The sequence below is a fragment of the Ammodytes marinus genome (assembly GCF_949987685.1).
Source record: "Ammodytes marinus genome assembly, chromosome: 9".
Classification (NCBI taxonomy): Eukaryota; Metazoa; Chordata; class Actinopteri; order Uranoscopiformes; family Ammodytidae; genus Ammodytes; species Ammodytes marinus.
The window spans coordinates 2,663,652-2,679,199 of record NC_137213.1 but is presented as its reverse complement, the minus strand read 5'-3'; the positions used below and the strand labels follow the sequence as shown (position 1 = coordinate 2,679,199).

General features: G+C 41.0%; 1 protein-coding gene across 1 annotated transcript in view; it reads right to left on the bottom strand.

Annotated features, from left to right (window-relative positions):
* LOC307255800 (xenotropic and polytropic retrovirus receptor 1 homolog) overlaps positions 1-13,614 on the bottom strand; it is a 66,266-nt gene extending 52,652 nt beyond the window's left edge. Inside the window, exon 1 of the mRNA XM_080034590.1 lies at positions 13,180-13,614. Coding sequence (XP_079890716.1) covers positions 13,180-13,248 — 69 coding nt within the window. The 5' untranslated portion in view covers positions 13,249-13,614. The remainder of the gene's footprint in view (positions 1-13,179) is intronic.
* Positions 13,615-15,548: the final 1,934 nt, after the last annotated feature.

Genomic DNA, 15,548 nt, shown 5'->3' with positions numbered 1-15,548 from the left:
TCCACCCAGCTGTAGGTCCGGCCCTGGGTTCAGTTAGTTTTAGTCCTGTGAAGATGGAGGGACTGGGGCCTGTGAACTTTACAGAGCCATGCTGACCCCGGCTCTTTCAATGCTTGTCATGTTTTCTCATGGCAGCTGTGTTTGGGTCAGACAGCCGGACCCATAGACAAACTGAGGTTCTGAACAGTTGTTTTCATGTCGGCCATGAGGCTGTTTCAGTTCTGCCATGATTTATTACAGCTCACGCGTGACGGTATAGACTTTATAACAGTGTGCAGTTGTTTGTCTTTCCTGTAGTCTTATCTGCAAAAATGTGTGTCTCAGCCATGCAGTGGTTCCCGCAGTTCTTTATATGGCTTAGGCGGAGAACGGCAGTCCCCCGCCTTGACTACCGAACAACCGTTTCGTCCGTAACATGTGCTACATGTGCATGGTTCCGCGCGAAAGGTTGCGATTTGCGGTTAATAAATGCGCGCATGGATCTCCAAGCGTTCCGTCTCCTCTGATCGGCCCATCTAATCAGCTGCTCTGTCTGTCTGTCTGTGTAATAAATGTGTGATAAATGATAGGCCATAAACCTAAAAATACATTCGCGTTTGTGCCGTTATTGTTACCTTGTAAAGTGCCTCCAAGTTGTTCAAGTACAGAGACTAGGGTGGTCAATAAAATCGACACTCAGATACTAATCGATATTAAAAATTTGTATCGGATTAAACGGGTCAATGACGTGACGCCCATTTTTTTGTGTCCCTAAGGTTAAATTAAATTTGAAAATGTGGAAACAAATAAAAAGCTCACACATTACTTTAACACATTCATTTCTAGAGACCCTATTAAAAAGTTTTTGGTTTTATTCAATTTTGAGAGAATATTTGGAGATAAAAGGCAAACATGTCTAAGTGGTGTAACCGTCAAAACTTTGTACCACAAAATGTAACTTGCTTAAATACAGTGAATTTCTCAATATAACATCCTATAAACTATTTTGGCATTATCCTAAAATCGAGGTCATTATGAGTATATAAATTATATTTAAATATAACTTTCATATTTGTTCTAATAATTTGGGGAATCTTATCAGACGAGCCAACGTCCTGAATTGTCAAGTGGTGTAACCATCATTCAAGGTGCCATTTTGTTCAAATCTTTAAGAACAGTAAAGGACCCCTGATGAACATGACTGCTGCATTCCAAAGTTAAGAGCTCTCCAAGAAATATAAGATATTTGCACTTTTAGAGTATGTCAAGTATCATTTGGGTTACATGTCAAATGGTGTAACCCAAATAAAACGTTGAAAAAATATTTTATTCATAAATAGTATTATTTGTTTTAAGAATTATATTTGATTTATTCAGACCAAGACCATGTCCTCAGATATGAGTCCATGATAATGCCTGTCAAAATAGATTTTTAGTCGAAATGTCAAATGGTGTAACCGGTAACACCATTTGACTAATTTGACAAACATCTCGGTTTTTGTCCAATTATTTCAAAAATCACAAATTTATGATACTGGGTTAAAATGAAATATGAGCTCAATTACTTTTTTAAACCAGTTTTAGGTTATTATTGTTTGTATCTTCTAAAACAGTTGATATTTCCACAACTTTTATCACCAAAGCTAGGTACGGCTAGGATAAAATCATTAAGTGGCATGATTTTGTGATTTTTTTATTCATGCTTAGCTTAAATGCATATTTGTATATCATTCCTTTTCATTTTAATGTCACATAATTTCATAATACATGAATAAATTATATAAATGAAGCATGTGAACAGTGACACCTAATGTGGAAGATGAACAGCAGCTTTAAATACCTAGAACTCCAACAATTTGTGAATAGTATAGAGATGCCAGTATAGAGATATAGATGCCACATTCAAAAGAGGAAACAAGCCAATTACCTTGCAAAAAGAGGACAGGAAAGGTAGTTTTCATGAACAGAAACAAGCATGTACTCACACTCGCATGTGCTGCTGCAAGCTTTTTTCTTAAATGTAAATTGTCAGATCACAAGGCATAACGTCAACCAAATAATACCTTGCTTTCAGATAGATATAACTAAATATGAATTCACTGTTTAAAAGGGAATGCAGGAGCAGGACCCTTAACATACATGAATCTCCTAGTCTCTTCTACCCATCCACCTAGCTCTTTCTCACAAACAAACAGAGACACACTTAAACGCACAAACACACAATTTGTAAAGACTTTTTGTTGTTGATTGAATTTTTTCCATAAATACAATCAAATAAGTTCCACCCTAGAACATTTTTGTCATCAATGGAGATCTTTATTCAACAGTGTTTTCTTTAGGTTTAAGCACATAATTACAAAATCTGAATGTGAAAACAGTAAGTCATGCTCTTGAACCAGAAGACCACGCTCGTGAATAAAGATAGAATTATTACTCCATAGTCACCTTAATGGTATTTGTTGACCAATGTTTTAAGTACATGAAAACAAAATCCAATTGCAAGTCCAAACACAGTAACTATCTTGACTGTAGTGCCTGATTTCAGTGTTGTTTTTTCTACTTTTTGGCTGTAGAAGCAACACCGTCAAGTGGTGTAACTGGTTTGTGTCAAATGGTGTAACCAGTATTTTTCCTAAAAAAATCTAAATGTACCTGTAAATTACGGCAGCGTCAGATGTGACGTAAACATTTAGCACCGTGCCGGTCAGCTGCTTTACAACAACAACACTGGCCGGTGAATTGAGAGCAGAAGTGCTGGGGCTTGGGGGCGCCTTTAGCTCAGTTGGTAAGGCGTCCCCCTCCCTGGCCGGGCCCAGCAGCAGACCCGGGTTCGATTCCCACCCGCGGTCGTTCTCTGCATGTCACTCCCCTCTCTGCCCCATTTCACCTCTGTCTCTCTGCACTATCAATAAAAGCATAAAAATGCCCAAAAAATATCTTTAAAAAAAAAGAAGTGCTGGGGCTTGCACTAATGGCGCTTTTCCACCGCATGGTATCAGCTCAACTCGACTCGACTCAACTCGCATTTTTGGCGTTTCCACCGCAATTTCATGGTACCTGGTACCTGGTAGCGGCTGCTTTTTTGGTATCGCCTCGCTCTAGGTTCCAAGCGAGCTGAGCCGATGCTAAAAAGTGACGTCGGCAGACGGCCGGCCACTGATTGGCCAGAGACTATTGTCTGGCCAATCAGTGGCCGGCCGTCTGCCGACGCTTCTGATTGGCCAGAGACTACCGGCTTCATTCTGTTGTTTATTCTCCCCAACTCTCCGAGACTTTTGAGTGTATTTACGCCGCGTGCAGCCTACTCTGGCTCTCTTTCATTTGATTTGCATCACAGATCTGAATTTTTTTCCATATATTCGCTAAGCTCACCCAGTGTTGGTTGTTGGGGAAGTTACTTTTAACATACGAGAGGAGACATGTAGGGCAGCTAGCAGCTAGGCTAAATAGTAGCCAGCTGGGACAGACATGATAGCGAGCGATTACATTACAAGCCTCGGACTGAACTGATTACCTCAATAAAATATTCAGGCTGAGACATGGCTTGCATTTGAAAACACGTATCCTGAAACAAGCACTAAACAGTCAACTTTATCATGCCCGTGTTTACGTGCATAGGGATATACGTGACGCATCCCTACAGCTGACTGTGTGGCAGAGTCACACATCGGGACAACAACCATCCCTTTTAATGGCCCGTAGCAATATTCTTCTACTTCTTTTAGCAAACAGATACAAGGGTGGTATTTCTTAATCATTTTTCATCCGTGTTGTTGGCGGTTGGTTCAGTTAATAGTGCAACAACTGCTCGTAATTTCTGCTTTGCTACTTTGCTCCGGAGTAGGCTTTCAGCCCCTTGCGACAACCCAGCCCACGTTCAGGAGGTACTATTTGCGGTGGAAAACGACCTGTGCTGCTACCAAACCAAGTTGAACTGAGTCAAGTTGAGTCGAGCTACATGTGCGGTGGAAAAGCGCCATAAGAGGGCCGTATTTTACTGTCCCCGTGATGTGCCCGTTGATCTCGCTACGCGCTGAGTCCAACATCTCTGGGACAGTTAACCAAACTGACAACATCACTCCGCTCACTGCGTCACCTGTGTGTGTGTCTGTTTGTGTGACAGGTTGGCTGTGAGCGAGTCTCTTTGAGAGCAGTGCTCTGCCAATCAGACATACACATACACAGGGTTTTTCCTGGCTCAGAATGGGCCTTTGGGGGGTCAGTATGCGGACCAACTTTTTTTGGGGTTCGCGACTTTTGGGGAACGGGCTGGGCGGGGCACTGGCTCTGAGAGACAAATATTAACGTGGTTAGTATAAACATAAACAAACATTCGCCAAGTGTTCGCTAGAGATTACCTATGCCTTTTAAACATCATAACATGATGTACTCCCCCACCCTTACCCAGGGCAGGTGGACTGGGTACCACAAAACTGAGCTGAGGGGGAATGGAGGCTGGCCAAGGAACTTGTATAATTTATAATTTGTAGGGCTGGCCCGAATACCATTTTTCAGGCTTCGAATATTCGTTGGTTTTTCCGAGCGAATATTCGAATATTCGTTCCAGAAAAACACACCATCAAAAACAACATAAAAAAAAAAAAAAAATATTAAAAATTTTTTTTAAAATTTTTAAAAAAAAAAACGTTAATAATCCCTATATACTCCCTGGAACCGATTTTGACAGTATCTGCATATTTTGTTGAAGATTTACGCGCTCGGAGGTGAAGTAATGGATGCGCTATGACACTTAGTGATGTAATATCCTCCTAAATGAGCAATACTACTACTACTACTACAATATTACTAACTTTTATATCAAAATATAAAATTATTTGATGACATTATATTGCAGTAGTAGCTTCTTGCAAAAAAAATGTTGAAAAAAAAAAAAAAAAAAATTGAAAAAAAAAAATTATATAAAAAAAAAAAAAATTATAAATAAAACGAAGCTCCGAATACTAATTTAAGCTCCGAATACTAATTTTCCGAACGAGTATTCGAATATTCGAATAATTCGGGCCAGCCCTAATAATTTGCCTGGTTGGCTTCCCACCTAGTTGTAGTAATGTGTTAATCACAAAATAAATATAAATTTGTTCTCCCAGGAATTGTAGAATCTTTCAGCCCAGGATCCATTTAATTTGAACTCCCAAAAAATAATCCAGTCTTGAAGAGCTTTTTTTAAATTTGAGTTACAGTAAAACTATTTATTTGATGAATTCAGGTGTCATGTAGTTCTTTAATAAAATTATGCATTAATTTCCTTTACTTTCCTGTATGCCATATGGTTACAAAATTTGGTTTTGATATATTGTTGTACAGTTTTGGCATATGGATTATTTTACCTGAGTCGTTCTGCTACTTGTGTCTGGGTGTTATTCTATGAATTGTGAAAAGTATTTGGACCCCTCAGGTAAAACAGAAAACATTCTTATAAAGTTGACAAGGTAATTACTCTGTTGTTTTCCTGAGTCTACAAACGGGTTTAAATTTCTTAATGTACATTTTTGTGTTAAAGAATTTCCCTTTGGGGACAATAAGGTCCAAAGTCTTTGATCTATGTCTTCAGGTTGACGCCAGCAGCCAGGTACAATTTGAAAAAATGTCCATGAGTTTCATGTCACCTACTGAACATACTGCATAGACCAGACCCAGGTGTCACACCATAAGGATGTCTGACCAGTTCTTTACTGCACCTCAGGGGCGGCCCGCAGCATTAGGCAATATCTGTGACAGTGTCCTTTCTTGTTGCCTGCTCCTGTGATAAACCTAGTGAATACTCAAGAAAACCAATGTTATTTAGTAAAAATATGTTGAATATTAAGCAATTGCGTGAGTTTTAGGGTATTACAATAAATGTGTAAGTAAGTCAGAAATGTGCTACTATTTTTAAAAACATAGAACAGTATAATAATCACAAAAGAGTCCTTTTTCTCACTTGAGCTCCTGTTCCCCAATCTACAAATACATATGTGTTTATTTAGGGATGAGCGCACACACACACATTGATACAAGTAAAGTATGAGTTAGGGGGGCCCATTGACAGGAGGTTTTCAGGGGCCCAGCCATTTGTGTCGGCGGGCCTGGTTGTGGTGGCAGGAGTCAAGGAGCTTTAAACTCCTGTGTTTTTTTGTTCCTTTATTGCTTGGTCATAGACCACTTTGATTCGACTAAAAGTGAATTAACAAATTGGTCAGGATGTTTTGAGGTGCAGACATGGTCGCATATGCCTTTTTTTTTCTCTCGCGGTCGCATAGGCCTATATGTCATGTGACTCGAGTGTCCGCGTGTGACATATCTTGCACATTATTTTAGTCTGTTGTGAGTCTGAACTATTTTCCGAAAACACAATTAGTTTTACCTTTCTTCTCGACTTACTGCCGTCCTTCGAAGTTTTTCAAAATACCCGGCAATGCGATATGATAATAATAGCGGCGGCGATACGGTCGCAGCCTAGTTTAGCCTATCTTAGCCTAGCCTAGCTTTCCTACTTCATTGTACAACTTCCCCCGGGCAGAAATAGACTCATAAACTCTGCAAAATGAAGCGTGGGGGTTTGGATAGAGCAGCGGACCTTATGATCAGCTAGATTATACGCCGTTCCTTTTATTTGGTGATTTTTACTGGACATCAGGCCGCCGTGGTTAATGTTAAACACACGTCCTTCAACTGCTAACATGGTCGCATGTTTAGAACGTAGGCTATGGAACGTCAAACGCCCCCCTGTTCTGCATCAACAAGCTGGCCGCATTTATACAGAGAGGCGGAACTGATTGTGTCGGCAATCTTACTACCCCCGAGGTAGTAAAATTCCCGGAACAATCTCTCGCACCTTTCTTCCCCCGTTCCGCAACGGTCGCATTTATACAGCAGGGCGGAGGGCCGAAATTCCGGCATATTCCCGGCTTTCACTGGCTGTGTAAAAGGGGCTATAGTTACCAGTACTATTCTAACAAGGTCATTTCAATAGACAACCATTGGGAAGAGAATGTGTGCATTTCAGATGCTTTGGTATGGTAAACACTAGGGGTGTATCAAACCGAGAATCGCGATACACAGAGCCACAATCCTGCATCGCGGTGTGAGAAGGCAGAATCGCTTATATTGTTCTGTTTGTTCAAATCTGTTCAGGTTATTCGTTATTAAATGTTACATTAAGTTAAATGTCACTATACATTTTATTTTAATAAAATGCTTTTCAAATTTCAAAAATTGTTGTATATCGAATCGTGGGTCAAAAATCGTGACACAAATCGAATCGTGAGTTTTTGTATCGTTACAGCCCTAGTAATCACAGATGGTGATTCGGTTGTTGTGTTGGGTTCTCTGCTGAATTGTAAAGAGGCCGTTAGAAGGCTGATATAACAGGGACTAGCACTGCATTTCTAAGAGCAGGAATGAAAAGAACCTTTGGCTGAAAGCTGCATGTGACTTACTTGCAAAGGGAACACTGAACTCAAACAATGTGTCAGGAAGAGTGCAGAGGAGACCAGGGATCGCTTGTGACGGGGAGCCAGAAAGCTTAGCTCTGCTTCATAATACTGACTTGCAAACACAGACTAATGCATGAATGAACAAGAGAGAAAATAATCTCATATCTCTGAGAAAAAAAAATCAATAGGCATCTCGATACATGGGGTCATGATATGATACACAGCTTTACATTGCAATACGATGCATAATGCGATATTCCACATAGTTCACTGAAAATAAAACATTGAGCCGTTTCTGTGTAAGATCTGGGCGGTCTTAATATCACAACACATTATATATTCTCTTTTATATTGCACAGAAAATTCCTTTGCACTACTTAGTATTTTGAATGTATCTTGTGTGAATAATGTTTATCTTATTTAACTATATTTTTTCGTTCTAACTGCACTGTGGGCCAGGGATAAACGCCATTTTGATTCTGATGTATGTCTTGCATATATCAGAAATGACAATAAAAGACTTTGACTTGACTTATGTTGATAATTCAGTGGACAAATCGAGTCAAAACAAGTTCATACAAACTTTAATTGAGATCCGAAAATAAATAAATAAATATCGCGATATATTGCCATATCGGTATGTTAGCACAGCCCTATGTCCTATAGTGGCTTTATGTCAATTCCAGATCTCACAAAAAAAAACGTTATGTCTGGTTTTGCTGCTCTGGTGGCACTGGCTGAGATAATGTGCTGCAGTCACACCGAGCTGTAGCAGCATGACTTATAAGATACTGCAAAATACCGTCAGCGAACAATGCAGAGGCTGCTGCTGCTGCCAACAGGTACAGAGAGAGAGGGGGTTGAAATAGAATAGCTGCATTCCTGACACATCTGTCCTCACAGCACACAAACAATGTGGGACGTAAGGACTCTTGATGCAACTTTACAGGCTTTTTTTTACACAAAAGGGCTGTGACAACAAAGAAGACTATATATTATGGCGTTAACACAAATCTGTATTGCTTCCCACAAGTCCACGTCTAAGCAGGTTGAACAGGTGTTATAGAGTTTGGGCTTTTTACTTTTGAAGGTTTTATTGCACCTACTTACGAGCATTGTTCACGTCAACTGGGTTACATCAATCTTCAGTTTTATCTTTCATCTCTCTGCCGTGGCTGTGACTGTGCGCATGTGTATCTGTTGTGTCTGCAGTGCTTGCTGACACACCACACACACACCCACCCCCACCCCCACACACACACACCCCCTCCCCCCCACACACACACAAACACACAAACAGAGCGGGGGCTTCTGCTGACTAGCTTGTATCTTCTCCAAATAGTTTGTGTGATTTCTGATTTTGAAATGAATGAATGAATGAATGTGTGTGTTTCCAGAACACATTGAAGTTATTTTCAAAACAAAAAATAAATAAAAGGTTTTTGTTTGATTTTGAATAACCGGTTACACCTGTATACCCTTACTCAGGGCTCCAGACTAACTTTTTTCATTGGGTGCACCGGTGCGCCTAACTTTTTCATCTAGGTGCACCAGCATATAGTTTGGGTGCACCAAATTAGTGCTGCATGAATTGGAGAAATGCGATTATAGTGGCCAATATTGCGATTTGCGACGCAATATAATAAATGGTAGGCTATTATGATTCTACTTTCTTGGTTTTCAAGGAAGATTTGAGAATATTGACAGCTTCGATACCTGATCTCAATTTAAAACAAGCACATATTAAGAATCAGTGAAAATATAAAAAATAAAGCTTCTACTAGGCCTATACTGTTTTCAAAATAATAAAAATTATAGTTAAAAAATGTAATAAAAAAAAAAATACTTCCCCATTAAAATAAATGCATTCCTCCAAAGACAATAGTCTCTATAAGCATTATCGAGTCTCCTTATCGATCCGGGTCTTTATCGATACCACTATCCATACTTTTCTATTATTTTGTTGAAAGATAACTGGTATTATTGCTTTAATTGCCCATAAGATGATCAGAGCTCAAGATAGGATGTTAAACAGGTCATAATTCCATAGTTAGGCTACTATCTATTTTATATTGCTGAAAAAACAAGTTTTTCACCAAAACTGTATTATTAAAATTTCTCTCCAAAAACCAAATTTTTTTTTTTTTGTTACATTTGAACACACCATGATGACCTTTTATTTACCTTTGCCTAAAATTTATATTACCGAGGTGACCTGAACACAACACATTTGACACCGTTAGCAACTTTTTTTTAAGCTAACTAGCTCTATATCACATGCTATATCCTGCTGATTTTAACATGGATTTGAAAACTGGATAACTATTTTTAACTGACAGGACTTTCTACACCGTCCGGTTGTATGATAACTACCGCTGCTTTGAATGACTGTTGATGCGCACGGTGCCGACTCTCCGAGCCCGTCTGCAGCAGCAGCTGTGCGCATTTTTTTTATTTTTTTGGACTACAGGTAGACGGATACTGAGTTGAAGGAGTTTTTTTTCAAACCAAAGACAGTTCATGGTAGGCAACTTTTTTATATGCCTTTGTTTTCCGTCACAGTTCAGCGTGGATGCTGCTGCGCATCGGCGTCCATGTTTGTTTGTTTACTCTGCTGTCGACTCGGCAACCGTCTTGCACGCCGTGTAGGTGCGCGCGCAGATACACACACACACCGACACACACCGACACACACACACACACACACACACACACCGACACACACACACACACACACACACACACACACACACACACACACACACACACACACACACACACACACACACACACACACACACACACACACACACACACACACACACACACACACACACACACACACACACACACACACACACACACACACACACACACACACACACACACACACACACACACTGTCAGAGGGGCGCTACCAAAAAGACGAGAGCAGCAGTTGGAACGTATAGACACACGCGCGCACATTTATCCTACATTGTATCGCAATCGCAGCAGCCAGTTTTGCGGTTATGTAATTGCACTAGCTGCTCACATCGCAATTAGATGAATCGTGCAGCACAACACCCAATATTACATTTAATATGACGTGATCAATTTCAGGTGCACTGGTGCGACCAGTGGAAATATCTGGTCGCACTCCACAGATTTTTGGGCGCATGTGCGCCCAAATTAGGCGCACTCTGGAGCCCTGCCCTTACTATATACCAACATAACGATGGGTTTAGTAAATAAATATACTTCTGCATTCTTTGATACTTGAGCACATGAAAACTAACTTAAGAGTTCATACACGCATTGTCAACACTTTCTATGTAAATAAGTGTTCAATGTTACATTCTGATTGAACTGGAGGTTTTAATCCAACAGACAGGGGAAGTCTGGGGTTTGGTATTAGGTAGGGATGTTAAACGACTCATTATTTGCGTGTCGACGGCATGAATCGACAAATCGATCGATTTACTGTGCCATTAAAAAAAAAAAAAAAAGGCAGTGTGCCTTTTTTTGCGGCAGAAGCACAAAGTTGTGATTCTGGTAAACTGCGCTTTCCTTTAAAAAACACTGCTGCCGCTCGCTGTGTGTGTTCAGACTTCATCAAAGCCTTTTTGATAATAAAATGAGAGCCTTTCATTTTAAAAATGCTGTCCATGCGTCGGAGGTGAATGTAACTTACTCGGCTGAAAACAGAAACTAACGGAGGAGAGCGGCTCACTGTACAGTCCCTTCAGTCGCGCTGTCAGTTTGCCAACATGGCTCTGTGTATTTAGACTGGAGACATACAAACAGATCGTGGAAGCCGTTCCTGTAGACAACGTTAACGGGCAGGATAGCCCCGGTTATAATTTTATCCATCAAACCACAGAGAGCTTTTTCTGAGCGGTGACTCACTCGCTCATACTTGCGAGGTCTCCCGGTGATAGTCACCGTCACAGCGCTACTCGCTGCTTTGTCCGGGCGGAGGCTTTGTGTGAAGGTGATTTAACATCACGGTCGTAGACGAATGCTATAACTTTATGCTGCATATGTTGCACTGCACTGTTGACCCACATTGGACATTTAATGCACATTGCAGAAATTAAGCGCCTGCAGCGCGCTCGTGACCACACGTGAACTCTCATAACGGACGTCTCCCATGTCCCCAAAACATCTAATAAAGTAAAACACCCGATTTACCGATTTCTATTTTTAGAGTCGTCTTGAGCACGAGTCGACAATCGAGCCGAGAATCGACACATTGTTCACATCCCTAGTATTAGGTTGAATAAAATGTACAAACGCAGGCCTACTTTTGCCTCTTTTTGTTTATTTTGGTATTAGTACAAAGCATTGAGGAGATAGGCTTCTTGTTGTTAACTGCTGTGATTACATAGGTGAATTGCCCTTAGACCAAAAAAAAAAAACTCTTGACATATCACAGATCTTGACGTTTATAATATCACTTGGCAACAACAATAACAAGCGTAACATATAGGATGCTCTTCTCTAGTGAAAAGAGCCTGCTGACAGTGTAACGTTCATTTCTTAAATCTTGTGCATCCAGGTTTGTCAATCTAATTGCCCTGCATTCAAACATCCTGTGTTTAAACCCCTGGACAGGTGTTAAAAACTAGCATTTATGCTAATACACTGAAAACAATGCATCTGGTTCGTCCGATGATATTGTCATGTCCATGTCAAATAAAAATCTACTACATGTGGAACTTAACTCATCCACACCAGTGACGCAGTCAACACCTGTCCTGCAGAACGGGACTGTTGGTGAGTGAACTGTGCCAACTGGCTGTGTGACACAGTGCCTACCTTTTACATCACACAAACGACTGCAGCGCCGCTTACAAATTGATTACGTACTGGTAATGGAATTGTGTCCAGCACACACACAGCCCAGTTGTATTACAGCTTTTGGATGCCACTTCTAATGACATAGATGTAGCTTTAATAGGACTTACATAACTACTGCCATTCTCTCAGCATCAGCACCATGTTCCTCCACCAAAACACTGCAATACACAACAACCTTGATGAGGATATGCTTGGACATAATACCAATGTAGGATACAGTGGCACAGATAGGCTTTCTTGGAACGTCATAATTAGTTATTAAGGGGGGCCATAAAGATTAGAGTTCAAGTGCAAGTTATAATAGCTGCTTAGAGTTTAAAGGTTGCACATTGAGATATCAGCATCTCCTCTGTGAGCCAGCCCTCCAGCACAAACATGACTGCTGAGCACGGCGGTATTTGGGGACAGACAGAAGGGTTAACCGGCGCAAAGGTTAACTAGCTCAATAAATGATGAGTCAGCCGAAAGCCCTTTTGTCTCCTGAACGCATTCCAAGCAGCTTAGGGCACGGGGACACGCACGGCCCTGTGTGCTGGCCGCTCAACACGGCAGCAGCACGGTCCAGCTTGGAGTGAGAATAGACGGTATATTAAAAAGGTGCTAAACCTGCAGAGCCACACAGCATATCAAACAGAGCCGTTCTAGAATGCTAGCCAACACTAATGGGCTGCTGTTTGGTTTTCATGTCTAGGCACTTCCTCTCTTCCTGTTGTATAACGAAGGGGGACTAAAACAAGGAAGCCACTTCTGACTAGACCCAAACGGTTTCCCAACAGAAATAACCGCCATGAAACTGGACAGATATTATCTAGCCACACGGTCATGGACCTATTATAAAGATAGGGTGAGTGGCTGCTCCGCTAAGCTATGTTAGCTATGTAGGCTAGCAGAGTGCAGGTTCAATAACATGAAGCGAACTCACCTCATACTGGATGTACTGTTTCCTCCACTCCGGGGTGATGTGAGCCGAGAGATGCTCCGTGAATTTCATTGTGACACTTTGCTGGTTCCCACTCCTCTCTTGTTTTACTGGTACAGGGAGCTAGTTACAGAAGGCTTTTTTTTGGCCGTGTTGTATAGAAAAAACGTTAACACAAAAACTCTCATCCGAAGATTACGATCGGGCTGCTCGCTCACAAACACAAGAGATGCCCTTTTTTGTCTTGACGTGTAAACCTAGCAAGTGAGCAACCCGGCACACATTTCTTCTCCCCCTTCTGACACACTCGACGAAGGGCCAGTGGAGTCACACGTTAGCCATAGAAAATTGCCAACATGTGGCTTTTATCTGTAGCGCCAATGTCGCACAATAAACGGTTGGTCCGTTGTCGCTAGCTGTTGTTCAGCCTCTACCTCTCTCTCCACCTCCCGTCTCCTGCTGCCTTCATGCGCAGTCGGAAATATGAAAACACCGCGAGCCGAAGCTCACATGAGCGATGGGTTCTGTCGGTGGGTAGGCGCTCTTCGAGAAACGTCATCCAAAAGGACGGGCATAGTGGCCTTTTTGAACATTGATGGTAGGCTAAACAGATTAACAGATAAAGGCCTAGTCTGCTCGCTGGACTTTGTGTGTGCTCTAACTAAACATTATTGTTTCCTTGATGTTGTTGAATTTAGGCATATCTGCCAAAAAAGTCCCCTTCACAGTAACGGCCCCCCGCCAGCATTTCTACCCTTCTCCTCATCCTCTATTTCTGTCAGTCAATTTAGCTACATTTTCTGAGACTCCTTTTCAATTACCTAGTGGGTCAGTCTTGTGTCTCTATCTTCTTTTCCAAGGCTTGCATTTCAGTAAACAAACATTGTCTTTCCTATATCTCCCAATTTACACCTGAACGTCACACACGTGACGTCGCCAGCCACCTTGGGGAGAGGATGACGTAGATGTTGATTGTCTTGGGGCCGATGTTCAGGTGGAAAGTTTCAATCACAGAGCTGTCCTCTGTGTGATGTGTTTGACCCGGTGAGAATGCAGTCACAGTGTTGCAGCAGTGACATAAGCACTCAAAGTAGCCTACAGTAAGAGTATTGATATGATTGATATTTATTGATGGGAGGTAGCCTATGAAAATACGCTTTAGGAAATGACTGTGGCTGACTGGAGCATGGGGTGCATAGGTCAAAAGCCTTGTAAAATAAAAGGCCCAAAATCAAACCTGACAATGTTAGACATAGCCTATCTACAGTTTGGGGAAGCAGACTCTGCCAGTGAAGCAGTTGTAGCCTATAGCCTACAAAGACCAATTTCGTCCCTATAAGCTTAAACCTTTGACTTGCTGTCCATAATTACAACATGTGAGTAAGTGCACTCTCACACCTTTTATTATATTTAGCTTGAAGTGGTCACTTTTAAAGATGTTCAAATTGTAGGCCTCTATACAATCATGGATTCCTTGATCCTGAAAACATAGGGTCAGCAGTTGAAATCAATTGTCCCAGCTTATTTAGAAGCCAAGGTAGTGGTAGCCTACAAACCGTCTGTGTTCTGTCAATACACTTTTGTCATAAATTCACACAAAATACTAACTATAGGCTACAGCAAACAGATAAATGTACTTCATCTTCACCTGGACACCATTTTTGCAAATAACTCTGGTTGATGTTGGCCTTGTTTTGACTATATAGTAACTCTTGAGTCAGTCAATCACGAATGATCAGTTGCAAGTTCATGAAGATCGTTATTTGGGGGTTGCTTATAATCAGATGAACAGCACCCCCTGGTGTTTGAGTAGCACATTGCAGCCCAACGGGTCTTTCTTTTTAGTGTTTTTTTTTTCAAATGATTGATATTCAAACAATTCTCTTGTGTTGTAGTCAGTCTTTGCTACTGTATTTTCTTCATTTCTATAGATTTTTCCCTTTGCACTATTAAATATAATAAGTAAGAGTTTCATAAAGTGGTAGTAACACTAGTTTCAACAGACAGTATGTAGGTTCAGTGTTTGTGGTAGCAGGACAAAGCAGGATAACACTATTGCCAGTACTGTTTTATAGCTGTTTTCCCCATTAAAGGTGGAGTCAGTGATTCTGGATGCTTGTTGTCAAAAGCACTTTCTGTTTAAATAAGGCTCTATAAACTGGTATGTTATTAGCTAGGATGAGCCCCTTTTGCTTTCATAACAGTTTACAGAGCCTATATGCTGTGTATTAAACCAGGATTTTTTTTTCAGAGCACAAACAGTACGAACAGACAGCAGATTGTGAGAAGAAATTCACTGATTTCGACAACAAGCCTTTTTCCAGAATTGCTGACTCTTCCTTTAAATCGCCTTTTTCAAAATGAAATCAAAT